Source organism: Pseudonaja textilis, chromosome 2 (assembly GCF_049901715.1).
Source record: "Pseudonaja textilis isolate UNSWEBS1 chromosome 2, rPseTex1.2, whole genome shotgun sequence".
Taxonomy (NCBI): domain Eukaryota; kingdom Metazoa; phylum Chordata; class Lepidosauria; order Squamata; family Elapidae; genus Pseudonaja; species Pseudonaja textilis.
This window is the reverse complement of record NC_141991.1, coordinates 8,310,117-8,336,570: the sequence shown is the minus strand read 5'-3', so window position 1 is coordinate 8,336,570 and position 26,454 is coordinate 8,310,117. Positions and strand designations below refer to the sequence as shown.

The 26,454-nt window shown below is 42.2% G+C and overlaps 3 protein-coding genes across 5 annotated transcripts; all 3 read right to left on the bottom strand.

The window, feature by feature from the left end:
* Positions 1–1,064: 1,064 nt before the first annotated feature.
* LOC113454702 (uncharacterized) lies at positions 1,065–23,892 on the bottom strand. 3 transcript variants are annotated; one of them, XR_015742446.1, is made up of 5 exons: positions 22,136–23,892; positions 20,902–21,015; positions 18,682–18,808; positions 14,829–18,104; positions 1,065–3,677 (listed from the first exon to the last, which is right to left on the bottom strand). XR_015742446.1 is itself a non-coding variant. In XM_087928129.1 (4 exons), the coding sequence occupies exons 1-4, from the start codon at positions 22,487–22,489 to the stop codon at positions 16,918–16,920; spliced, it is 1,782 nt and encodes a 593-aa protein (XP_087784255.1). In that variant the 5' UTR covers positions 22,490–23,892; the 3' UTR covers positions 14,441–16,917. The 3 variants fall into 3 exon arrangements, 2 of the variants coding, with proteins under 2 accessions (XP_087784255.1, XP_087784257.1); XM_087928129.1 differs by lacking the exon at positions 1,065–3,677 and having other exon boundaries at positions 14,441–18,104; XM_087928131.1 differs by lacking the exon at positions 1,065–3,677 and having other exon boundaries at positions 14,441–18,104; positions 20,902–21,009.
* Positions 3,605–11,045, bottom strand: LOC113451009 (uncharacterized). Its single transcript, XM_087928133.1, has 4 exons — positions 10,456–11,045; positions 9,119–9,231; positions 8,224–8,350; positions 3,605–7,463 (listed from the first exon to the last, which is right to left on the bottom strand). Exons 3-4 carry the CDS (start codon positions 8,294–8,296, stop codon positions 5,767–5,769), a joined length of 1,770 nt encoding a protein of 589 aa, XP_087784259.1. The 5' UTR covers positions 8,297–8,350; positions 9,119–9,231; positions 10,456–11,045; the 3' UTR covers positions 3,605–5,766.
* On the bottom strand, positions 10,330–10,809 carry LOC148126662 (zinc finger and SCAN domain-containing protein 1-like). The gene has a single exon (XM_087928462.1). It carries the CDS (start codon positions 10,807–10,809, stop codon positions 10,330–10,332), a length of 480 nt encoding a protein of 159 aa, XP_087784588.1.
* Positions 23,893–26,454: the final 2,562 nt, after the last annotated feature.

The following is a 26,454-nucleotide window of genomic DNA, read 5'->3' as shown; positions in this document are numbered from 1 at the left end:
CGGCTCAAAAAGCTTTCCTTTCTGGATCTGATCTCATGCTTTCATCTGGTCAGAAGATAACAAATAGAAAACATTTGTTTAGATAAATCTTAAGAGGAAAGAAAAGAATATGACCGTTTTGTGGGAAGTAACATAACTCTGTAGGGTGAAATGCTTTCTAAATTTTATAAATTCGATGAATTCTTTATTTATACTTATATAGAGGTTTTTAGGTAATTTATTTTGCAATAAATTTTTTATTTTTTAAAAACATCTCTTTAGTGAACAATGTGATTCCAGGTTTTTATATTTCAATACAAACATGACCATGACTACATATTTAGCTTTTGTATCCAAGTTCATATCATTGCCTATTCCATTTTTCTTTTAATATTCTTATACATTATTTTACAATATTATTGTAAACTCAAAAATATTTCTCTGGATTTTTAGAGTTGCTAGCAGAAATGGGGGGAAATAGTGCATTCCTTAAATACTTTCATAGATAATTTCTAGGTGGCCAAAGCTTCTCGCGTGCAAGGTTATTACTGGAAATCATGATTGATGGCTCTTGGCTATGGATGTGTCCCATTGGAGAATACACATCCAGGGGGTGGGGGGAAAACCAAGGTCAAGGATGAAATGAAGGATGTGTCTCAGTTGGCTATACCCAGGTAGCACCAGCATGTTCACTCCTAATAAATCATCTTTGAACTCTGAGAGATGTGGCGAGAGACTCATGATTTAAATGGAGTGGATGTCAGAGCCATGACAATTATCTATATTCTTAACCAATTTCTATATTCATTACACACATTTTCTTGTATCCATCATATTTGCAAGTTTTATCACAGTTATTCCATTCATTATTCAATAAAATTCATCTTGATTTATATTACCTAATATTCATGCCCTTTCATGGTCAATTCAATCTTGCCATCCATTTACCTTATACATTTTCCCCATTTTATTCCCTTTAACACATTATAAAAATAATATAGCCATTTTAAAAAAATTACCACATTCTATATTAATAAGCCCCTATCTACTATATATCATACACACATACACACACACAAATCATGTTCCATATGGTATTCCCTTTATTATATTCTTATATTTATTCAAAAAACATAACAAATTATTTTCCCATTTTATTCCATTTAATCAATGAGAGCTAATAATATAATCATTTTTAATTCCCATGCTTCATATTCACTTTATTCATCACATTGTTAAATATTAATTAGTAATCTTACAGTAAATTATTTCCATATTTGTTCCAGTTAAATTTATGTTGAATTTTAGCAATAATTAATAAAACATCAATTCCAATCTTAACCTTTATGTTCTTAAATACCAAAATACATTTCCATGTGTAATCCCTTCTCATCTTTAAACATCGTTTCGTCCTCCTGACTATATAATTTCTTCTCGTCTTTAGCTTGCTTTCCATTTTCTATCATTTTTGGTCCTTTCTCTTAATTTCCCCTCTTCACTGTTATTTCCCGCAATTTCTTTCTCATTTATTTGTTTTTTCCCCCTCCCTCTTTTGATCTTTTCTCTGTAATTCCCTCTTCTGTAATTTTCTCTTCGTTTAATCTTCCAGATGTTTCCCCCTTTATCACATCAATCTCTAAAATCTTAATTTTAGATCCTTTTTTGTCCTTTCTTGATGTTCATTGTTCCCTTTGTTCTTTACAGCTGATTTCTTCTTTAACTCCCCCCCCACCTTTGGCTTTCTTTGTTCTTGTAATTTTTGTCACCATTTCTAGTTTTTCTATTATAATACTCCATATTTCAAAGCTTTTATTATATCCTATCCACACTTTGCAGTTCCAGTCTTATTTCCTTATATATTTCACTCATTTTATTTCACTTCTTTTTCTTCCTTAATACTTATATCCAATCGTCCTGTAGTTTATTTAAACCAGTGTCTTTTAAGTTTTAATTTTTTACAGTTAATGTCTAGAAGTCTTTATTTTTCAATTTTATTCAGTTTACTCCTTTTCAAACTATTTCAAAACCACCAGTCAGTCCCAGGGTAATATCTTCACATATTTCTTTTCTGTACTGTTTTAATATTCCACTTTTTGAAGTTTTGTTGTATGAAAATTCCTTTTATTTTGTTTCTTATTCAGATCTTAGGTAGACCAAACACTTTCCATAAAGTCAATAAAAATGTTCTTTACCATTAGGTGGCGCTCTTAATTCAGTTTCCACTTTCCAACTTTTAATTTTCCACTTTTAAGCTTTTATTAGCTTCACTAATTCCAAATTATCAGCTGTTATTTTCTTTTTAATATAGTCAATTCCTAACAGATATAACAGAGTTGGAAGAGACCTTGTAGGTCATCTAGTCCAGCCCCTTGCCCAAGCAGGGGACCCTACACCATTTCTGACAAATGGCAGTCCAATCTCTTCTTGAAAGTCTCAAGTGATGATTTCCAGCATTTAATCAATGCCTAATTAGTGCCAAATTCTGTATAATTATCCAATTCAATTTCATAACGTTATAATCTGAATTATTTCACAACTGTTTGAATTTTTTTCGAAGTCCATTTTCATACACTTCCAATTTTTCCTCTTTTGAATTACCGCTTCTACAATCCTTAACAAGAACTCTTCTTCTGTTCTGGAGTTTCCTTTTAAAGTCTGATATTTTGCCTGGTCCACACACTTCCATCACGTCACCGCTCCACAACAACCTTAGTTTCTGGTTAACCTTCCGTCTTCATGGTAGTCACTTTGAGACTACCGCTACAGCCAGTCTTCGTAGGGAGTGTTCCTAGCCAGGGAGAAAAGATGTGGCTCCCCTCAATCCGACGGGCAGTCTCCCCCTTTTTCACCACCCCTACAGGGTGGCTCTGATCCTGTTTGGGACCCTCCAACGGGTAGAGCACAAATTGAAGCTATGCACAATCTCCGACTCCGATCAGTCTTCAACGGAAGTGCCACCGGAAGACCAGGTTTTTAGGTAAATTAAGAGGAAAGCCAAGGACACCATTTGTTAATAAAGCTTTCCACACTCCATGTATTTATATGGACTCTCCCCAATATGGATCTTTCATGACAATATCACTGTTCCAATGAAAGCTTTTTCCACACTCCTTGCATTTATATTGTATTTCCTCTGTGTGCATCCATTTGTTAATAAAGCTCTTTCCATACTCCAAGCATTTATATGTTCTATCAAGTGTTGGTCCTCTGATGGCACGTAATATCACTACTCTCAGTGAATCTTTTCAAACTCTATCCAATGGTCTATCCACTGTGTGAATCCTCTGGTGGTGAATTAGATTACTCCTTGTATGGAAGTCACTTCCACACTGTGCATTTATATGGTGTCTCCCCTATGTGGATACTTTCATGATCAGTAATATATTCCTTTCGAGCAAAGCCTTTTCCACATTCTGGCACACGTGAAGACCAACTGGCCAGTGCACATGCTGGAAACTGGAAGATCTTCCCGGCACGCACATGCAAATCAGGCAGCTGCTCTTCCAGTTTCCGGCGCTGCCATGCACATGAAGACCAGCTAGCTGGCATGCCTGAACCTGGAAGAGCAACACACAAATTGATACGTAAACAATAAATGCTCTGGGGATTTCTTCAGGCTAGTTTGTTCTCTGGTGTTTTGGTCTGTTAAAATCCTCTTTTTCTACAGAATACAATATGCCCTATACATTTTTCTGTATCTGTGTTCTGTTAACACATACTTGTAGTTTTATATAAACATATATTACATCAATATATACAACCCAGGGGTGGTATTCTACCAGTTTGGCTGAGGATCGTTCCAAGGATCATCTGTGAGCGAACTTGTTCGCTCCAATGATCAGTTGCTGGGCCTGCCTGCCCCAGCTCTATGACTTTTATTTCCTGGTTTTCAAGGTCAGCTGCTTCACGTAGCAGAGTGGATTGCTGCGCATCAGCTGTTTAACACACAGGGAGAGTGCAGGATTGCAGGTCAGTAGCAAATCCTCTGCACGTGCATAAAGCATGCGTGCATAAAGCGCACCAAGCCGCACTCTCAGAACTGGTGATTAAAAAAAATGAATCCCACCACTGATACAACAGTCAGGTAGAGGAGCATCACCAGGTAAATTGCAGAGCACAGGGAATACACAGAAGGGGGGGGGAAGGGAAACTCCTCACCCAACACCCACAACAACCAACTCAAGTACAGATTGCCTCACATAGGAGGAGCCAGCACTCTTCAAACAATCAAGCACAACTTCATGTTCTGGTTCACTGCCCAACCCCACTACTCCAGCTACTAAATTTAAATGGCTTAGCAGTGAAAAAAGAATAAATGGAAAGCAACTGCAGAGAAATTACAACTAAAAAGTTTCTCCTCCCCAAATTTTTATCATTTTTATTTTTATATAAAATACAAAGAAAAAAACGGGAAATTAAGGAGGGGAAAGGGAGCAGGGAAAAGGGAGCATGAGATACAAGGGGAAAGAGAAAAAGGGGGGCATTGACTTCCAACTCTTCTTAGCACAGTACAAGATAAACACACTCCAACCTCAACTTTTTTGCTTTTACACATTTATAACTAGCCATTCCTATAACAACAAATCTAATTAATAAAACCAAGGTCAAAGTTTCATATTTTTCTTCACAAACACAAATTCCAGAAGTGATATCCAAATAAGAACATATTTTACTCTTTGAATAAAATAATCAATTTAGCCATTCCCGCTTTATCTTCCTTGCTATGGAAATAATGTGTATTTCAATTTGTTCCCTAGTAATCTTTGTGAACTGTCACCATTTTCATTTGCAAAATTCTTTAACATTACTGAAAAGGGGTGGGGGGGAAACCTTTATTAATAAGTTTCTTAATAAGATTCCAAGACTGTAAAAGGAGTTTCCTCCCCAAAATATGTTGGGAAGCTGAAGTGGTGAAGAATTTACTTTGGCAACTGCTCAAAAACAGGGTGCCTTTCTGAGGCTGAACTCACTCCTCTCAAGAGAAATGGCAAGATTTCTTTAGCTAAACTTAAGAGGAATGAAAATGACCACGATGTTTTCCAAATTAAAACAACACCGCAGATTGAATTGCTTTCTGAATTTGATATATGTATACCATTTCCATTTCATATAGACCAGGGGTATCAAACTCCGGCCAAGGCGGCATCACATGACATAGCAGGACTTTTCTCCCCTTTGCTAAACTGAATGGGGCCAGCATGTGATGCATCCAGACCGCAGGCTTGACACTCATTATATAGTGTCTTGAGGTAAATTAAGAGGGAAGTCAAGGAATTCATCAGTCAGAATTCTCCAATTGGAAAAAGATAGTAAGATGGTGACCAGTAACAGGGAGGAAAACTGAAAGGTTTAATTCCTATTTTGCATCCCTCTTTCCACAGCAAGAAGAAAAATGCAGGTCAAAGTAGGAAAGGGAACAGCTGGCTGTTCTGAATGAATTCCAGTATTTGGGACCAGAAAGCTTATTCTGAAGCACCTTCCATGTATTTCTAAGGTTTCTTCTGTGAGCATTCTTTTATGAGAATTATGGCGTCCTTCCAGAGTAAAGCTGTTTCCACACTCCCTGCATTTACATGATTTCTCTCCTATGTGGGTTGAGTCAGAAAAAAGTCTGTACTGGAGATCTTTCTACTTTATTCATTTAGAAGCCTTCCTCCCAGCATGGATTCTTTCGTGATGAGTAAGATGTTCTTTCCTAGTAAAATTATTTCCACACTCCATACACTCTATGGATTTTCCTGTGTGTGCATTCTTTCATGAGTAAATTTGTTTAAAGCTTTCTACACACTACACACTTTTATATGGTCTCTCTCCCATGTGAATCCTTTTATGAGAATTAAGTGGTCCTCTTTGAGTAAAGCCTTTTCCACATTCTGTGCATTTATATGGTCTCTCGCCAGAATGGATTCTCTTATGATTAATAAGACCACTTTTTTGAGTAAAGTGCTTTCCACACTCCATGCACCTGTATGGTCTCTCCCCAGTGTGGATTCTTTCATGACGAATGAGATCTCTGTTCCAGTTAAAGCTCTTTCCACACACTGTGCATTTATATGGTCTTTCTCCTGTGTGGGTCCTTTTATGAGAATAAAGATGTCCCGACCTAGCAAACATCTTTCCACACACTGTGCATTTATATGGTTTCTCCCCTGTGTGAATTCTTTCATGACCAGTAAGACATCCTTTCCGAACAAAAGTCTTTCCACACTCTAAACATTTATATGGTCTCTCCCCTGTGTGGATCCTTTTATGAGTATTAAGATGCCCTTTCCAAGCAAAGCTTTTTCCACACTCCATGCATTTATATGGTCTCTCCCCAGTGTGGATCCTCTTATGATGAATAAATTCTACGTTTCGACAAAAGCTTTTCCCACACTCCATGCATTTATATGGTTTTTCCCCCGTGTGAATTCTTTGGTGGGTAGTAAGGCGACACTTGTCAATAAAGCTCTTTCCACACTCCATGCATTTATATGGTTTATTTGCTGTATGGATCCTCTGATGTCGAGTAAGGTCACCGCTGTCAAAAAAGCTCTTTCCACATTCCAGGCATTTATAAGGTCTCTCCCCTGTGTGGATCCTTTTATGAGCATTAAGATATGCTGCTTGAGCAAAGCTTTTTCCACACTCTGTGCATTTATATGGTCTCTCTCCAGTATGGGTTCTTTTATGATGAATTAGACCCCTGCTCCAATTAAAGCTTTTCCCACACTCCAAGCATTTAAATAGTCTCTCCTCTATGTGGATTTTTTTATGGGCATTAAGTTGTGCTCTTTGAGCAAAGCTTTTTTCACATTCTGTGCATTTATATGGTTTCTCCCCTGTATGGATTCTTTCATGATATATGAGATGACCTTTCTGTGTAAACTGCTTTGCACAGTCCATGCAGTTGTATGGTCTCTCCCCGGTGTGGATCCTTTCATGAACAATAAGATGTCTTTTCTGAATAAAGTGCTTTCCACACTCTATGCATTTATATGGTCTCTCCCCAGTGTGGATCCGCTTATGACGAATAAATTCTGAGTTCCAATGAAAGCTTTTTCCACACTCCATGCATTTATACAATTTTCCCCCTGTGTGTATCCTTTGATGGAAAGTAAGCTGACAATTGGCAATAAACCTATTTTCATAGTCCATGCATTTATATGGTGTCTCTCCTGCATGGATCTTTCTATGACAAATAACCCCTGTTTTCTGACAAAAGCTTTTTCCATATTCTGGACATTTATATGACCTCTCATTTGTGTGGATCCTCCAATGGCAATGATTACTTTTGGTACTGAAGCTCTTTCCATACTGAATGCATAGTTTCATCTTTTTGCTTAGATGGAAATCCCTCTCATATTTTGCAAAAGTATGTAGTTTGTATTTTCTATTCAGTATTTTAGATAAAGTAAAAGGGAAGGAATGATTCTTTGCAGACACTTTTCTTTGCAATGTCAGTAACCTCAGCTGTTTTTCTTTCTCATTCACCAGGCCATCACCTGTTTGGAAAAGAATAGAAATTCTCATTAGATTTACAATGATGGCAAAGCGGGGTAGGGGTTGTCTCCCTGAGTAAAAAAATATGCCCATCCGATCATCTGCTCTGGCACAAGCTATTTGTCAACCTAGGTGATGTTGGGTGCAAATTGTTATCCGGGTGATTGTAATAGTATCCAAGAAATTTTAGAGCACTGAATCAGAAGATTTTGTTGTTCATATGTCAATCTAACAAGGGATTTCCATGGAGCATTGAGGGACTTTCCTAAAGCCATGATGAGCATTTCTGCCAAGGCCTTGTGTTCTACAGTGGCTATGGCAGGGGTCTTCAAACTTGCCAGCTTTAAGACTTGTGGACTTCAATTCCCAGAACTCCTTCTCCAGTCATGTTAGCTCAGGATTTCTGGGAGTTGAAGTCCACAAGTCTTAAACTTGCCAAGTTTGAAGACCCTTGAGCTAGACAAAATTGCCCATGAAGTGCCACTGTTGGTTTGTTTTCTATGGGGGCCCTGGTGATTGAAGGGAATCGAAGAAATGTGTATGAGGCTCTTTGTAGCCATGGCTCCTCCACTGGATATTAGTTATATAGTAAACATTGTGACCGCGATTTTCCTGACATTAGGAAAGGTTAGAAAGATGGTGCCAGATGGGGGACAGGTAGAGTTTGACCACCTTAAGTAATTGAATGTAGGTATCTTCTTTATTTCCCACTTAAAACACCTTTCCCAATGAATGGAACTCAAGAGAAAAGATGATCCTTACCAAGAGCAGCCATATTCCTGAAAAGTTCCACCATGACTTCCTTGCACAAGGCCTTCTGGCCAGAATCGAGCATTGCCCACTCTTCTTCTGTAAAGTCCACAGCCACATCCTCAAAGGGATCAGAGTCCTAGAAAGAGAAAGAAAATCTTCTCCAGCAGACAATTCTTTTGTTTTTGTTTTTCCTTACTCCCAAAAGAGAAAACAGAGACCAGTTGGATATTTCCAATAGGACAAGCATAGGTTCTGCACGTCCACAAAGGGCTGGGAAGCCTGTTGTAAAGGCAGAAAACATGCCTTAGATGCATCCAAGTTGTAGTGTGGCAACACGTATGGAACACACACGCCCACTGGCCTGGAATAACTCAACAAGGTTTTGGGGAGAGGAATTCCCTGGCCTCATCTCCCTGGCTCAGCAAAATAACATTTCTTTAAAAACAGGACAAACTTAACTAGGAATTTCTTACGTGGCCTATTTCAAAATGTTGGAAATGATCCTGGAAATGTCAGATCATTTGACCAACAGTCTTATTGTTACAACCAGTTAGCTTTGACTTAGGGGTACACATACCTGTCCTTCATATGAGCTTTTTAAAGTGGATAGGTTGGTCTATTTCTGGAACAATTTTTTTTTACAATTGCTATTGTTTCGCTTAATGGCCTTTATTTTAAAAAACTTATTGTCCAGTCTTTTGAAAAATATTCCAACATATCAATTACATTTCTTAATACAAAATTCTTCTGAACTGTCCTTCCTGTGCACCCACAGAACAGTTCTGAAGGTTGAATCAGTGAGACTGAATCATTCCATGGGGAGACCAGGCACACCGATTCAGCATTTGATTTTCAAAGTAGCTCTTGAACAAAAATTTAAACTTCTCACAAGAAACCTACTTACCTGACAAGTTGGCTCTACTTGGATCCTTGAGAAAACAACTCTTTAGAAGGACTGGATGGATCCCCTCTTCCCTGAAGTTCTGCTAAGATATCACCCACAAACGGCTCCTGCAACTGAAAGAACCACCTGGTTTATCATCCACTTTCAGATGACCATAAATTTTCATGGACTACATTTCCCAGGATATCTTTAACTACATTTACCATGATGCATTCCCTTAAGGGGACAGCTCATAATTCCAAAGCAACTATCCAATTCCCATAGACTGGCTGGGACAGCACAATAAAGATGTTTAATTTTCTTGCCTTACATTTACCCTGTCTACTTATTTTTGCAACCGCTCAAAGTGAGAGAACTTGGGAACTCCTGTTCTGTGGGTGGCTGTTATTTCTATCAGGAACTGCATCTTCATTTCCTCCTCTTCACTTGACAAGTGAGTCTTTTTCCATTTGTGGATGTACTCATGCCTGTTCTTCTTGTTTCGCTAGTATTTTCCTTTAGATTTGGGGACCTTTATTGAGGAATAGGAACATTCTCCTCTTCCTTTTTATGGAGGCTTCTTCTCTGTGCCTCTTGCAGGACCACACCAGCCTGGCAATTCAGGGAAAGACTTTGGAATGAACATAGGGATGCTTTTGGGAGTAAAATGTACTCCTTGAAAACACGATTGTCATTAAAAGGCGATTTCAATTGTTTATTCTTTCCCACCTTAAATTACCAATCAGGTTTAATTTATAGTAACAAATCTTTTAAGAAGTTTGAATATACAGAAAGGAAGAGCTACTAAACCAGATAATTTTTATTGGAACGTGTGGGAAGCAAATCCCATCCACTCCCCACACATTCTGCCTTCTGCAATTCAAAAACACAAATCAGAATAGGCTCTAGTCTAGACAAAGATCAAAGAGCAATGAGAAACAATGAATGGAAAAGTGTGCAACATTCCTCCTAATTGGACCATAACCTGGGATCTCTTTTATCCTGAGATCTGTTTGGTGCAGTAATGGGCCTTTCTTCCAAGATTATCATTTTTAGTGAAAAAATGGTAAACCGCATCTCCATAGGGTGCCTCAACTGCAACCATTTCTGTTATGATGCCCAAACAGATGTTTGCCCTAGTCCCTTCTTAATGTCCTTGATTCCCTACGAAGTCTGCTACATGTGTCAGCATCCCACTGAATTTTTACCATTGTGAAACAGAAGCATTTGTCTCAAGATGCAATATATTCCAAAATATTGGAAATTACTGAAAATCTTCTAATGACGTCTTCTTCGAGGCTGCGATTTCTTACAAAGGCTGAGAAATACACCAGCGTCCCACGGTGTATTTGTCTCACCTGCCGCCCCTTTCCGGGCTCCGGGGAGGCTGCGGGGCCGAGGAGGCAGCCTTCAGCCAGGGCCACCGCCTGGGCGCAGCTCTCCGCCCCGCACTCCCTCAGCCAGCCCGACAGCTCCGGGGGCAGCAGGGCCAGCAGCTGCTCCAGCACCACTAGGTCCAGCATCTCGGCTTTGCTGCTCCGCTCGGGCCGCAGCCACCCCCGGCACAGCCGGTGCAGGCGGCTGCAAAGCGCCCGGGGCCCCTCGGCCTCCAAGGAGGCACAGCTGCGAAAGCGCCAGCGCTCAGCCTCGGAGCTGCGGGGACCCTCGGGGAGGCCGCTCCCCGCCTGAAGGGGAGACCCCCGGGCCTCCATTCGGTCTCCGGCTTCAGCTCAGCCCGAACGGGGGGAAACTCCCTCCGAGGCCGCCTTCGGTCACGGCTGACCCTCCTCCGCCGATCCTTCCCGCCCCTTTCCCGGTTTCAGCGAGGAGAAGGGGGCGGGGCTCCGCCCCCTCAGGGCTTCTGAGGCAGAGAAGCTGCGAGTCACTCCCGCCAAAATTTCCCGCGCTCGTCAGGCCCCCCACAGACTCGGTGAGATATGATTACTTCCTAGAGGCACAAGATTCTGATCCCTCATGCTCTTGATTAGAGCGTCTCATAAGACAACTACCGCCTCGCCTCTCCTATCCTCTGTGTGAGACAGTCGGACCTGGCAAAGGTCTTCTACGCATGCCCTGTTCTTTGTAAACGCTCAAAGGTCGGCCGAAGTCACGTGGTGGCGGAGTATTTGGTAGGGGAGTGGGTGGGGATGTGTGGACGAAGGACCGGAGGAGGGAGAGCTGGGGTGGGTTAGAGTAAAGCGCCTTTGAATGGAATCTAACAAATTAACAGAATTGGAAGGCACCTTGAAGGTCATCTAATCGAACCCCGTGCCCAAGCAGGTTTTTTTCTTTAAACTGGCTTTCAAAATACTTTAAAAAATATTCAACTCTTTCAACCTTTCATTCGCATCCCCAGAACAATCTTGAAAACTGAATGAGTGAAACTGGGTAATTCTATGGAGACCCCGTGTTCACCCTCGGAATTTTCTTGTCATAAATGGAAGGCGTTTAAACGTTTCACAAGAAACCTTCATTTAACTGGAAAAGTGACCCCAATTGGATCATCCTAAAAGGAAGCTCTTCAGAAGCATTGGATGGATCTCCTCTTCTTCCCCGGAGCTCTGTTAAAATCTCCCCCATGAATGACTACCACAAATGACATCCTATTTTAAGATCCACTTTCAAATGACTATATAACCATGTTAGTTCGCTTATCTTATTTTTTTCCTCTCCACTTGTACTTCCCAACCCAAGTCAAAGTGAGAGAACTTGAGAACTCCTACTCTGTGGGTGGCTGCTGGATTTCTGGGTAAATGCCTGTCACTTTTGTGAAATATTTCTTTTGATTTCTTTTTCCTTCTGATCAGGAGCTGCAGTTTAGATCCTCCACTTGACAGATGTGGCCTTTCTTTCTTTGTGGATGTACTTCTGCCCGTTCTATCTTTTCTTCTAGATTCGGGGACTTTTATCTCTTGGGAATATTTTCCTTTAGATTCGGGGACTTTTTATCTCTTGGGAAGGAGAGAATCAATCTCCTCAGTTTTGGCATGGCTTTTATGTGCTCCTTGCAGTGGGGAGACTTTGGGATAAAGATGGAGGTGCTTTCGGAGGTAAAACACACCCCTTGAAACCATTGCAACCATCATTAAAAGGCAATTTGAATACTTCATTCTTGCTCACCTCAAATCCCAAGTCAAGTTTAGCTTTTAGTTATAAGTGTTTTAATGTTATCTGCCATATATAGAAAGGATCAGCTGAACTAGAGAATTTTTATTGAAGTATGTGGGAAGGAAATTATGTTTACTCTTCACACATCCTGCCTTCAGCAGTTCAAAACCACAGATCAGAGTAGCCTCTAGACCAGGGGTCGCCAACCTTAAACACTCAAAGAGCCACAAAAGTCCTAACCGGAAGCCCTCCTTCAATTCTGAAGTCCAATTCCCCCATCAGTCTCTTCTTAGCATGGCATCCTTTTTCCTCTACCAGTCCTAACCTAAAGCCCTATCAATTGTGGAGCCAACCAGCGATAGGGAGCCGCAGCAAAGAGATGAAAGAGCCACATGCAGCTCCAGAGCCACAGATTGCTGACCCCTGCTCTAGATAAAGGTCAAAGTGCAGTAGAAACAATAAATGTAATAGTGTGCAACATTCCTACTAATTTGATCATAACCTAAGATGTCTTTTATCTGGAGACTTAATTGCTAAAGTAAAAAACATTGGCCTTTCACCCATGATAACCACCTTCAGTGGGCAAATGCTAAACATCTCAGGAAGGTGACTGAACTGCAGCCGTTTTGGCCATGGTGGCTACCCAGTTTACACTTATAAGTTATCTACATTACCCAGTTTCAGTACAGCTAATTAACAGTTATGTGAGACTAAGCAATATAGATAACTATATTCAAGCTATAATTTGGTAAAGTATTTTACTGAATACCATTTCTTTCCAAAGTGATTGTGATTACTGGAGCCAAAAACCTTGAAGAGGATGAAAAAGGATCCTCCAGCTTTTCACTAAGAGGTTTTCAAATAACTAAATTGAATTGCTTGTCTTCACATAAAGGCACTGGCTGCAGATGCAGAGACAGGCACAAGTCGGGAAGGTAGGTGAACTGGATGTGCCATGCAGGCTGCGGGAAAGCTGAGTTGGTGGGCCGGAACAGGTGGACATCCGTGGGAGGCTCATCTTCGCATGGTGGCACTGGCAGCAGACGGAGGCAGAGGCGTGGGGGTGGGGAGGCAGGCAATCTCAACGCTTTCTGCAGGCCACAGGCAAGCCAAGAGATGCAAAGACAAACGTCCCGTGGCCACCTGCCCACTTGGTGCCACCATCTCTCAGCTTGTCTGTAGCCCACACGGCTCGTCAGGATTGCATACCTTCATCCCCGTGCCTCTGCCTATCTGCTGCCAGCGCTGCCACACTGAAGACGAGTCTCCCGTGGCCAGCCACCTGCCTGCTCCGGCCTACCAACTCTCCGCTTTCCCTCAGCCCATGAGGCACATCCGGATTGCATGCTCCCACCCACCCCCGCACTTCCTCTGCCATTTGCTGCTTGGAGAGGTAATTAACCCACTTGTGCTGTGCGGGCTGTGCAGCCCCCAAGTATGCTGACCAAGTGTCCAGCAGGTTGCAACTGCTGCTGGACATAGGCCCCCCATGCACTCGCTGCCTTTTGTCCACGTGCCTGGGGGATGGGATGCCCATCCGGGCTGATCACCCTGAAATTGTGTTTCCACAAAAATAAGTCCTAATGCTTATTTTGGAGCTCCAAAAATATGACTGTCTTATTTTCAAGGAAATATGATACGCTATCAATACATGCTTCGAAGGTTCATTCACACCAGTTTATGTCTTATTATCTGTATTTCTGCAATGACGTTCAGGGAATGTTTCGCTTCTCATCCAAGAAGCCTCTTCAGTTCTCAGCTTCTGGGATGAGCACAGAAATGTCTTCAAGCAAAATCAAAGTCCAGTTGTCTTTTGAAAAAGCACCTTTGGGACAATCATGACCTGGATTGGGAGACCCCCAACCCCCCAGGCCATGGCCCACTACCGGGAATTGGGACTTACAGCATGGGGCCGCGGAAGTGGCGGTTGAGTGTGCTTGTGCACTCGCACATTCCCACTTAGGCAAAGCAGTGGGCAAATGCAAAGGGAGTTGCATGTCAGCTTCCCCACCCCATCGATCTCACTGAACCATTTCCCTGAGCCCAAAGTGGGAAAGGCAGGGGATCCTCTGCCCTGGACATCCATAGACTTAAGGAAGGCATCCCCCGGTTTCTACAGAGCACAATCTGCCCTACATCTTTTCTGTTTTATATCTATTTCTGTTCTCTTGAAGTCTTGAAGAAAGGGAGGGAGACGGCATGGATGGTGCTGCAAATGTGACAAAAGGAAATTGCTGAAGGCAGCCACACAGCAACTACATTTATTAAATAAGTATGTAAGCAATAAATACTTTGGGGATTCCTTTACACCAATTTATTGTCTCTGTTGTCTGTATTCCTGCAATGACACTCAAGACTTCCAAAGCTGTTTTTTCAAAAGACAGTTGGACTTTGTTTTTAGCTTTTCATCCAAGAAGTTTCTTCAGTTTTCAACTTCTTGGCTAAGAAGTGAAACATCTTCAAGCAAAAATAAAGTCCAGTTTGTCTTTTGAAAAAGCACTTTTGAGACAACCAAGGATTGAGACAACCTTGGATTACTTATAATCTCTATAGACTCAATGAAGGAATCCTTTTTCTACACAGTACACAATCTGCACCTATATCTTTTCTCTTTTACATCTACTTGAGTTCTGTTGAAGTCTTGACTTTTTGTTCACTTTTTCTCCTTTTCTTTCCTGGCTGGGTGGATTCTTAGAATTGATCTTGTTTCAAGGGGCTGCGCTACCTAAAACCCCCACAGAAATTGACCTCTCAAAGTGATTATGTTCCCTTAGTAGTCTTAAATATAAGGCTTGGTATAGCCGATGACAGGATGAGATAATGAAAAACAAATACATGAAGGGAGGCTGTAGAATTACAGGTCATAAGAGTTGATGTAGGGTCTCCTGCTTGGGTGGGAGTGTGTGGACTAGATCAGGGGTCCCAACCACTGGTCCGCGGACCGGTACCAGTCCGTGGATCATTTGGGACCGGGCCGCTTACTTTGCTTTGGCGCCATCTTGTTCCGACACATCTCACCGACACGCGGCTACAGGCTACTCAGGTGAGCGGCAGGAAAAGGGAGCTGGGCAGCCACAGACCAGCCGTCTCTCTGTCTGACGGCCTCGGCCGAATCTCTGCCTCCCAGCGCGCTTGGTCCTCCGCCCACAGGCTTCCCTGGCCCCTTGCCAAGTGGGTTTTCCATCCCAGTCCAGCAAGGCCCTTGCTGCCTTCCCCTCGCCTGGCTGGCTGGGCTCCTTGGGCAACCCGGCTGCCTCGTGCCGAGAAGTGTGCTGCCAAGCAGGGGCCATGCGGCACAGGGCAACACGCCACCGCTCGGCCCTGGCGAGGGAAAGCAGCAGGCACTCCCCGGGCGGCGGCCGTCTCTCCGTCTGACGGCCTCAGCTGAATCTCTGCCTCCCAGCACGCTTGGATCCCACTAGAATGGGTGAAGACAAAATATTTGGGCTGTAGATATTTTGGAAGAAGGGGAATGTGTGGGGATGAGTGGGAAAGTGTAGCTATCTGTTTAACATTTTTAAAGTGAAGAGCAGTGTTTCTCAATTTTAAGAAGTCCGGAATGCTGTCTGGGTAATTTTGGGAGTTGAAGTCCACATAATCTTAAAATTGCTGGAGTTGAAAACACTGGATAGGCAAAGGGTTTCTTTGCACTTACATATGTTTAGTGCAATCCCTACTATATATATATATGACAAATCTTTAAAATGTGTGGACTTGGACTTCCTGAATTCCCCACAGCTTACAATTGTTGAGATTGTGGAAAGCTGAAGACCATATGGGAGATCAAACCCATCCTAAATGTAAAATCTGAATTGCAGATTACTACCTTACAAAACACTTTTGGAGAAAACATATATGTTGCCAAACATATTTTTGTTTAATCATGATCAACTGAATCACGATGACTTTATTGGAGTCTACTCTTGCATTTATACGCATTTTTAGTAATCCTCCAACATTGGTTAATTTTGGTGAGTTGATAGTGTAATAGCAAATAAAATAAAAATAAATAAATAAATAAATAATAAATCCCAACCAGTCCTTGAAAAAGTCTTTCTGCGTGAAACTGGTCCCTGGTACAAAAAAGGTTGGGGACTACTGGACTAGATGACCTATAAGGTCCCTTCCAACTTTGATTATCTGTTATCCGAGTTTATTAGTAAGATTCTAAGACTGTAAGAGTATAAAGAGGTTTTTCTCCAAACTATGTTGGGAAGCTAAAGTAGTATGGAATAATCAACTACTCAAAAAAGGTTATCTTTCTGGAGCTGATCTCACTGCTTTTTCTTCTGGTCAGGAGATAACAAAGGGAAATGAGAAGACTTATTTAGCTAAGACTTAAGAGGAAAGAAAAGAACATGAGTACTATTTTGTGGGAATTAAACAATTCTGCAGGTTGCAATGCTTTCTAAATTTGATAAATTTGTTTTATATAGTGGTTTTTAGGTAAATTAAAAAGGAAGTCAAGGAAGCCATTACTCCTCTGGTTGGAAAAGACAGTGAGATGGCAATGGGCAAAAGGCAGGAAAGGGGGCGGGGGGGAGGGAAATGCAGGTGAAAATAGGCAATGGAAAATCTAGCTGCTCTGAATGAATTCAAATATTTGGGACTAGCATTGTTCAGAATCTCCTTCCATAGATTTATACAATTTCTTCTGTAGGCATTATTTTAGTTTTGTGCTCCAATAAAAGATTTTCCCACACTTCAAGCATTTATACGATCTCTGCCCTGTGAATTTTTTTATGAAATTTAAGGTGTCCTTTCTGAGCAAAGCTCTTTCCACATTCCGTACATTGAAATGGTTTCTCCCCTGTATGAATTCTTTCATGACTAATAAGACCACTTTTCTGAGTAAACCCTTTTCCACACTGGATGCATTTATATGGTCTCTCCCCAGTATGGGTCCTCTTATGACGAATAAGTTCTGAGTTCTGACGAAAGCTTTTTCCACACTCCATGCATTTATGCGGTCTTTCTGCTGTGTGCATTCTTAGGTGGAAAGTAAGGCACCATTTGTCAATAAAGCTCTTTCCACACTCCAGGCATTTATATGGTCTGTCCTCTGTGTCAATCCTTTGATGGAAAGTAATATCACTACTCTCAGTGAATCTCTTTCCAAATTCCATGCAACTATATGTTTTTTCACTTGTGTGGGTCCTCTGATGATGAGTCAAATTACGCCTTGTACGGAAGTCACTTCCACACGCTATGCATTTATATGGCCTCTCCCCTGAGTGGATCCTTTCATGATCAGTAAGATATCTTTTTTGAGCAAAGCACTTGCCACATTCCATGCAGGTATATGGTCTCTCCCCTGAGTGGATCCTTTCATGATCAGTAAGATATCTTTTTTGAGCAAAGCACTTTCCACATTCCATGCAAGTATATGGTCTCTCTCCAGTGTGGGTCCTCTCATGATGAATAAGATCTGTGTTCCAAAGAAAGCTTTTTCCACACTCTATGCATTTATATGGTCTTTCCCCTATGTGGATCCTTTGATGAGAAGTAATATAAGTACTCTCAGTGACTATCTCTGCAGACTCCTGGCAATTATGTGGTTTTTCTCTTGTATGGATCCACTGATGACGAGTCAGATTATAGTTTGTAGAAAAGGCTTTTCCACACTCTGGGCATTTATATGGACTCTCACCAATGGGAATCCTCTGATTGCAATGACTACATTTTCTACTGAAGCTCTTTCCACACTTAGTGCATATTTTCATCTTTTTCTTTAAACTTAAATCCTTCTCATGGTTTACAAACCTTTGTGGTTCATGTTTCCTATCCAGTATTTTAGGTAAAGTAAGAGAGAAGGAATGGCTCTTTGAAGACACTGCCGTTTGCAGTTTAAATATCCTTGGATGCTTGTCATTCTCATTCTCCAGGGTATCACCATCACCTGGTTAGAAAAAAAAACTTCAGAAATTCTCATTAGAATTTAAAATGATGGCGAATATGCCTATCTGAGTATCAGGCTTGGCACCAACAATTTGTCAAACATTGGATTGATGTCAGACATTGGGTTGAAATTGTTATCAATGATACTCTTCATGATATCCAAGAGATTTTTCAGCCCTGAAACATATTAAGGCTTTGTGTTGTTGGATCAATCTGCTCATCTAAGGCCTTTCACAACGATACAGTGAGCATTTCTGCCAAGGCCCTTGTTGTTTTCTGGAAGAGTAGCTGTGATGACAACTGTGGACAAAGTTGCCCATGACATGCCTGGACTGGTTTATGGTCCTGGCAGTTAAAGGGAACCAAAGGGAAGTGTATGGGGCTTTTGAACATGTGGGTGTCCACTGCATACTATACCTTGTGATCCTGATTTCCCTGAGATTAGGAAAGATTTTACAGGTGATAGTCATTAGAGTTCTCACCAGCTTATGCAACTGAGTGCATGTATCTTCCCTGTTTAATTCCCACTTAAAACACCTTTCCTAATCAACAGAACCCAGAGCAAAGAGGATGCTTACCCAGAGCAGCCATATTCATAGCAACTTCCAGCATGACTTCCTTGCACAAGGCCTTTTGGCTAGAATCCAGCAGTGCCCACTCCTCCTCTGTGAAGTCCACAGCCACCTCCTCCAACGGATCAGAGTCCTAGAAACAAAACAAATATTTTCCCCCTATGACTGTCCTCTCATGTTTTTTTCTTAATTCCAAAAGAGAGCTTTGCAAAAGACCAAATCCTAAGACAGACATACACCCTGAAGGTGCACATAGTCCTTAAGGGTGGGAAGCCCCCCTCCACCTCCTCCATGCTGTTTTTTAAAGGCACAAAATATAGCTTAGATGCATCCAAGCTGTAGCACTGCTTGGGGACCCCCTCCCCTGGCCTGGAAGAATTCACCAAAAAGATTTTGTGCAGAGGAAGATTTTGTCTCTGGCCCAGTAAAACACAAATTTGTTAGAAAACAGCACATACCTATTTTAGGAATTTTCTATCTGCCCTATTTCAAAATGTTGTACATGATCCTGAAAATATCAAAGTCACTTGAACAACAGTCTTACTATTAAAACTTCTCAGCTTTGACTAACAGGTTTTATATGAGAAATTTGCCCATCCTGTAATTTATTTTTAAATGGATGTATTGGACTATCACTGAAGCAATTTTAAAATAGAATAGAGTAACAGAGTTGGAAGGAACCTTGGAGGTCTTCTAGTCCAACCCCCTGCTCAGGCAGGAAACCCTATACCATTTCAAATGGTTAATTCAATCTCTCCTTAAAAACTTTCAGCGTTGCAGCATTTACAATTTCTGGAGGCAAGTTATTCCATTGAATAATTGTTCTAACTATCAGGAAAATTCTCCTTAAATCCAGGTCCATTCTCTCCTTGCTTAGCTTCCACCCATTGCTTCTTGACCTGCCCTCAGATGCTTTGGAGAATAGCTTGACTCCCTCTTCTTTGTGGCATCCCCTGAGATATTGGAACACTGCTATCATGTCACCCCAGTCCTTTTTTTCATCAAACAAGGCATACTCAATTCCAGCAACCATTCTTTATATGTTTTAGCCTCCAGTCCTCTAATCATCCTTGTTGATCTTCTCTGCACTCTTTCTGGAGTCTCAACATCTTTTTTACATTATGGCAATCAAAACTAGATGCATTATTCTAAGTGGTATTAACACTTCACATGATCTTGATTCTATCCCTCTGTTTATGCAGCCTAGAACTCTTTTGGCTTTTTTGGCTCAAAATACCAATTTTTGTTCAATTGGTATTATTTCAGTTCATGTCTTTAATTTTTTAACTGCTATCCCCAAGTATTTCCAAAGATATTAAGAAAGATTAAACTGTTAAACTGTTCTAACATATAAGTTATATTTCCTCTTGTGAATTGAAATGAACTTTGTTTGCATTCCTAGGACTATCCTCAACCTTGAATCAATAAGGCTCAGTGGGGCATTCTGTGGAGATGCCATGTTCAAATTCACATACACTTGGCATTTGGTTTTCAAAGCTCATAAATGAAGTTATTTAAAGCAGCGGTCAACAACCGGTGGGTCGTGGCCCACTGGTGGTCTGTGAGAAAATTTTGGTGGGCTGTAGAGAAATCTCACCCCCAGAGCACCCCCCCAAAGCAATTAATCCAGGCTGTGCAGAAATACAAGGCTGTACCACCCACATGGCCCGCAGGAACCCTCCCCGCCCACTCACTCCTTACCAGGCAAACTTGCCTGCTAAATTGCTATTTTTCCTTTTTCTGAGCATCAGGTGTTCTGCTGTGCCAGGAGATTAATTAGCTAGGAAGCAGGAAATGGTTGGATTTCTTGCTTTCTAGCTAGTCTTTAGATATTTGGCTCTGCTTTTAAGCACAGCCGAACCTCCCTTAGGACTGAAGGTTCTATTATTCAGTGCAGACTCACGGCAATTTTATGTGACAGACTGAGCTTGCCAATGGCAGATAGATCGATCACTGAATGATTCTGTGAGTAACTCAATCTGCCTGCCTGCTTTGCCTGATTTTGGGTAAAAGTTGCTTTTTTATAAAAAAATTCAATATTTATATAAATATTTATAATATTTATATACAAGCCATGCCCAGCCAGTCACATGACCACCAAGCCCAAATTAGGCCATGCCCAAAGAACCAATTAGTGGTCCCTGGGATTTAAAATTATGAGTTTGGTGGTCCCTAAGGTCCAAAAGGTTGGCGAATCCTGGTTTAAACATTTCAATCTACACTTACCTGACAACGTGGTCCCAGTTGGATCCTCCTGAAAAGAAGCTCTTCAGAATCATTGGATGGATCTCCTCTTCCCTGGAGCTCTGCTGAAATCTCCTCAATCAATGGCTCCTGAAACTGAAAAAAAAAGCCTGATTTATAATCCACTTTCAAATGACTTCAAACTAACCATGTTAGTTTGCTTAAGTTTTTCCTTTCCACGTGTATTTTTCCAATTCAAATCAAAATGAGACAACTTGAGATTTTCTGCCACTTTTGTGAGTTGCTTCTTTTTTATTTCCTATTTTCCTTTGGAACAGGAGCTGCTTATTTATCTCCTCTCCTTTCCTTGACAATTTTGGCCTTTCCTTCGTTGTGAATGTATTTAATTTTATCCTATCCATGAGGAGACCACCAACCTGGAAGTTCAGAAGTAGATCTTGGAATGTACACCGAGTGCTTTTCAGGGTAAAATGCCCTGAAACGTTGAGACTCTCATTAAAACAATTTGGATACTTCATTTTTTTCTAACAAATTCCCAGTTAGGTTTAACTTTTAGTGATAAATGTTTTAAGATAATTTTGAATATATAGAAAAGTAATGAACTAGGGAGAATCTCTGTTGCAATGGAGTGCAACCTTTTGGCAGATTTGCTCAATAAATCAATTTGCAAAATGATTCTGAAGGATATTCAACTTTAATGGATGATATATTCTAGTATCAAAGGGACATGCAGAGTGCAATAATATCCTAAGGTGGACTAAAAGAATGATATGCCACAAATTGGGAATAGATTAGGGGAATTCACTTAATGAATTGACTTACCTTACGTTCACATTCAATTCAAAGCAAATGGTACTGATCAAGATTTCTGAAAGGACTAGAGAACTTGGATGATCCAACTGAGATATAGAAACATGATTTGTGGGTGGGTGGGATTTTGAGCAATAGCTATAGAGGATCCCTCTTGGATTCAGTCTGAGTCCCTGGTTTGGGAATCCTGATTGGAAATACTAGAAAGGGTTTTTGTGACATTTCCCCTTCCACCCCCATGGGGGAATTAAGATATCTTTTGCATTATGGTTGTCCTGTCCATGACAAACTATGAGGGAAAATAGAATGAGTGAATAACGTCCCACAAAGTTATTCCCACATACTATTACACCATCCCAACAGGAGTTGTCTGGATGTCTTTCTCTCTGCGATTATCTATAAGGAAGAGAGACAAGAGACGTAGAAGAGGACGAAAGTGCCTCACCTGCCGCCCCTTTCCGGGCTCCGGGGAGGCTGCGGGGCCGAGGAGGCAGCCTTCGGCCAGGGCCACCGCCTGGGCGCAGCTCTCCGCCCCGCACTCCCTCAGCCAGCCCGACAGCTCCGGGGGCAGCAGGGCCAGCAGCTGCTCCAGCACCACCAGGTCCAGCATCTCCGCTTTGCTGCTCCGCTCGGGCCGCAGCCACCCCCGGCACAGCCGGTGCAGGCGGCTGCAAAGCGCCCGGGGTCCCTCGGCCTCCCGGGAGACGCAGCTGCGGAAGCGCCAGCGCTCAGCCTCGGAGCTGCGGGGACCCTCGGGGAGGCCGCTCCCCGCCTGAAGGGGAGACCCCCGGGCCTCCATTCGGTCTCCGGCTTCAGCTCAGCCCGAACGGGGGGAAATTCGGTCAAAGCGGACCCTCCTCCGCCGATTCTTCCCGCCCCTTTCCCGGTTTCAGCGAGAAGAAGGGGGTGGGGCTCCGCCCCTCAGGGCTTCTGAGGCAGAGAAGCTGCAAGTCACTCCCGCCAAAATTTCCCGCGCTCGCCAGGCCCCCCAACAGACTCGGTGAGATATGATTACTTCCTAGAGAGGCACAAGACTCTGATCCCTCATGCTCTTGATTAGAGCGTCTCATAAGGCAACTACCGCCTGTCCTATCCTCTGTGTCCGACGGTCGGACCTGGCAAAGGTCTTCTACGCATGCCCTGTTCTCTGTAGACGCTCAAAGGTCGACCGAAGTCACGTGGTGGCGGAGTATTTGGAAGGTGGGATTGGAGGGGGATGCGCGGATACAGGAAAGAGCCCGGCCGGAATAGAGCAAAGCGCCTTTGAATGGAATCTTAGCTTGCTGGTTCTGAGCACCTGGGATTTCTCTTTCCTTCCCGCCAGTAAATTTATTGTTATGCTGTGTAATTATATAATACGCTATATATTATGGAATAATTATGTAAGCAATAACTGTTTGGGGGATTTCTCCAAACCGGTTTGGACTCTGTTGTCTGTATTCATGTGGTGACACTCAAAGAAGGAATCCTCCTTTTTCTACAGGGTACAATCTGCCCATTACGTTTTTGGTTTCTATTTCTGCTGTAAGAAGCCCACCCACCCCTTCTGGAATATTTTCAGGAATATTAAAAGAGATAAACTATTGTATTTCCCCAAAGGAGAAATAAAAAAAAAAATGTTCTTAAGACGCAGAAAGCAGTCCCAGTCTTTCTTAATTGCTCCCAGCAGATTTTGTGCCCATTAAGATTATTCACAAACAAAACACCTTCATCTCCTTTTTTCTTTTTCTTTTAATGACCCGTAATCCCTTGCATTGGAGTAGAGTAGGGGCAACTGAATGGAGTTGAGTAGTTACTGGCCGGACGCCCTTCCTGTCACCAATCCAGAGTTTGAAGCAGAGATTTACTCATTGTGCCTAGAGAAATATATGCCGCTACCTAGGATTGAACTCGCAGCCTTCTAATTGTGAGGTGAAAACTCCACCCATAGGCCACTGCACCATATCCAAATGGTGGGATTTAATTTGCATTCCCCCACCCAAATTCTGAGGACAGGTAGTGACCTTTTAGGACATAATAGCATTAACCCACCACCATTAGAATAGCAAAAGAACACCAGGCTCACTACATTGCAGAATGCCCTGAAGTATTTCGAACACAAAACCCCAGAAACCTGTAAAGATCCATCCACCCGTTGAGCCATTTGGTCAGTTGTTCCAGAACTGCATGTTGTGGATCTGCTCATCAATAAACGGACCTTCTTTCCTAAGCAGCTAGCCTCCATTTTATTTCCAGGGCCTCTCTCCTGACTTTGAACTGAACCAGACTGATTTTTTTTTCACAACACTACTATGTTGAAATCTTGACTTTTTCTACTTGATCTTTCCTGGCTTCTTGTTTCTTGAAGAGTTGATCTGGTTTCAAGGGGCTGCACTACTTCAAAAAAATGGTTACAAAAAAAAGATTTACCACGTTCAGTGAGCAAATGGTAAACCACGTCTCAGGAAGATGACTGAACTGCAGCCATTTCTGCCATGGTGGCTAACCAGATGCTCGCGCTTATAAGAGTTATCTGCATTGCTTAGTTTCAATACAAGCAGTTATACTTATGCTGAAATTGAGCAATATGGATAACAATATTAAACTTATGATTTGGTAAAGTATTTTACTGAATACCATTTCATTCCAAAGTGATTGTGCTTACTGGAGCCAAAAACTTGGACGAGGATGGAAAAGGATATTCCAGCTTTTCACTCCCCAAGATGTTTTCAAAAAATTGTATTGCTCGTCTTTGCACAAAGGCAGAGGTGCAGGTCGGGAAGGCAGGTGTACTGGATGCGCTGCACAGGCTGCTGGAAAGCCGAATTGGTGGGCTGGAGCAGGCAGCCGGCTGTGGGAAGCTTGTCTTCGTGTGGAGGTACTGGCAGCAGGCGGAGGCATTGAGGTGGGAAGACAGGCTATCTTGAAGCTCTGGGCAGGCCACAGGCAACCCGAGTGATGCAAAGACAGGAGTCCCATGGCCACCTACCCACTTGGTCCCACCATCTTTGTTTGCTTGTAGCCCACGCGGTTCGTCAGGATTGCATGCCTTCACCCCAACGCCTCTGCTTCTGGATGATGCCAATGCCACCATGCAGATGAGCCTCCCGTGTCCACCCGCTCCAGCCCACCAACTCTCAGCTTTCCTTCAGCCCATGTGGTATATCCAGATTGCATGCTTCCCCGCTCCTGCACATCCTCTGCCGTTTGCTGCTTGGACAAGTAATCAACTCACCTGTGCTGCATGGGCTGTGCAGCCCCCAAGTGTGCTGACCAAGTGTCCAGAGGGTTGCAGTTGCTGCCGGACATTGGCCCCCGTGCACTCGCTGCCTTTTGTCCACATGCCTGGGAGATGGGATGCCCAACCAGGCTGATCACCCTGAAATGGTTTCCACGAAAATAAGCCCTAATGCTTATTTTGGAGCTCCAAACATGACAGGGTCTTATTTTCAAGGAAATACGGTATGCCATCAAGATATACTTTGGGAGTTCCTTCACACCATTTTATTCGTCCTGTTATCTGTATTTCAGCGATGATAACTGGGGAAGAACTCCCAAAGGTGCTTTTTCAAAAGACAACTTGACTTTGATTTTTGCTTGAAGACATTCTGCTTCTCTCATCCAAGGAGCCTCTTCAGTTCCCAGCTTCTTGGATGAGAAGCAAAATGTCTTCACAAGCAAAATCAAAGTCCAGTTGTCTTTTGAAAAAACACCTTTGGGACAATCATGACCTGGATTGGGAGACCCCCAACCCCCCTGGGCCATGGCCCACTACTGGGAATTGGGACTTACAGAATGGGGTTGCGGAAGTGGCGGTCGAGTGTGCTTGTGCACTCACACATTCCCACTTAGGCAAAGCAGTGGGCAAATGCAAAGGGAGTTGCATGTCAGCTTCCCCACCCCATCGATCTCACAGAACCATTTCCCTGAGCCCAAAGTGGGAAAGGCAGGGGATCCTCTGCCCTGGACATCCATAGACTTGAGGAAGGCATCCCCCGGTTTCTACAGAGCACAATCTGCCCTACATCTTTTCTGTTTTATATCTATTTCGGTTCTCTTGAAGTCTTGAAGAAAGGGAGGGAGACGACATGGATGGTGCTGCAAATGTGACAAAATGAAATTGCTGAAGGCAGCCACACATCAACTACATTTATTAAATAAGTATGTAAGCAATAAATACTTTTTACACCAATTTGTCATCTTTGTTGTCTGTATTCCTGCAATGACACTCAAGACTTCCAAAGCTGTTTTTTTTTCAAAAGACAATTGGACTTTGTTTTTAGCTTTTCATCCAACAGGTTTCTTTGGTTTTCAACTTCTTGGATAAGAAGTGAAACATCTTCAAGCAAAAACAAAGAAAATTCAATTAAGAATCTCCATAGACTCAATAAAGGAATCCTTTTTCTACTCAGTGCAATCTGCCATGCATCTTTTCTCTTTTATATCTATTTCAATTCTGTTGAAGTCTTGAGTTTTTGTTCACTTTTTCTCCTTGTCTTTCCTGGCACGTGGATTCTTATACAGTTCATCTGGTTTCAAGGGGCTGCGCTACCTAAAACCCCACAGAAATTGACCTCTCAAAGTGGTTCCGTTCCTGTAGAAGCTGTAGAATTACATGTCATAAGAGATTAGTAAGGTTCCAAGACTGTAAGAGTATAAAGGTTTTTCTCCACGATATATTGGAAAGTTACGATAGTATGAAATAATTGCCTTGGCAACTACTCAAAAAGTACTTATCTTTCTGGAGTTGATCTCATCTCCTGGTCAGGAGATAACAAAGGTAAA

Coding starts and splice junctions, on each gene's coding strand:
- LOC113451009 (XM_087928133.1), bottom strand. CDS start 8,296: ATGCTCGATTCTGGCCAGAAGGCCTTGTGCAAGGAAGTCATGGTGGAA. Junction 7,464..8,223: donor CAGGAATATGGCTGCTCTTG/GTAAGGATCATC, acceptor TTTTCCAAACAG/GTGATGGCCTGGTGAATGAG.
- LOC148126662 (XM_087928462.1), bottom strand. CDS start 10,809: ATGGAGGCCCGGGGGTCTCCCCTTCAGGCGGGGAGCGGCCTCCCCGAG.
- LOC113454702 (XM_087928129.1), bottom strand. CDS start 22,489: ATGGAGGCCCGGGGGTCTCCCCTTCAGGCGGGGAGCGGCCTCCCCGAG. Junction 18,809..20,901: donor AACTGGGACCACGTTGTCAG/GTAAGTGTAGAT, acceptor TTTTGTTTCTAG/GACTCTGATCCGTTGGAGGA. Junction 18,105..18,681: donor TATGAATATGGCTGCTCTGG/GTAAGCATCCTC, acceptor TTTTCTAACCAG/GTGATGGTGATACCCTGGAG.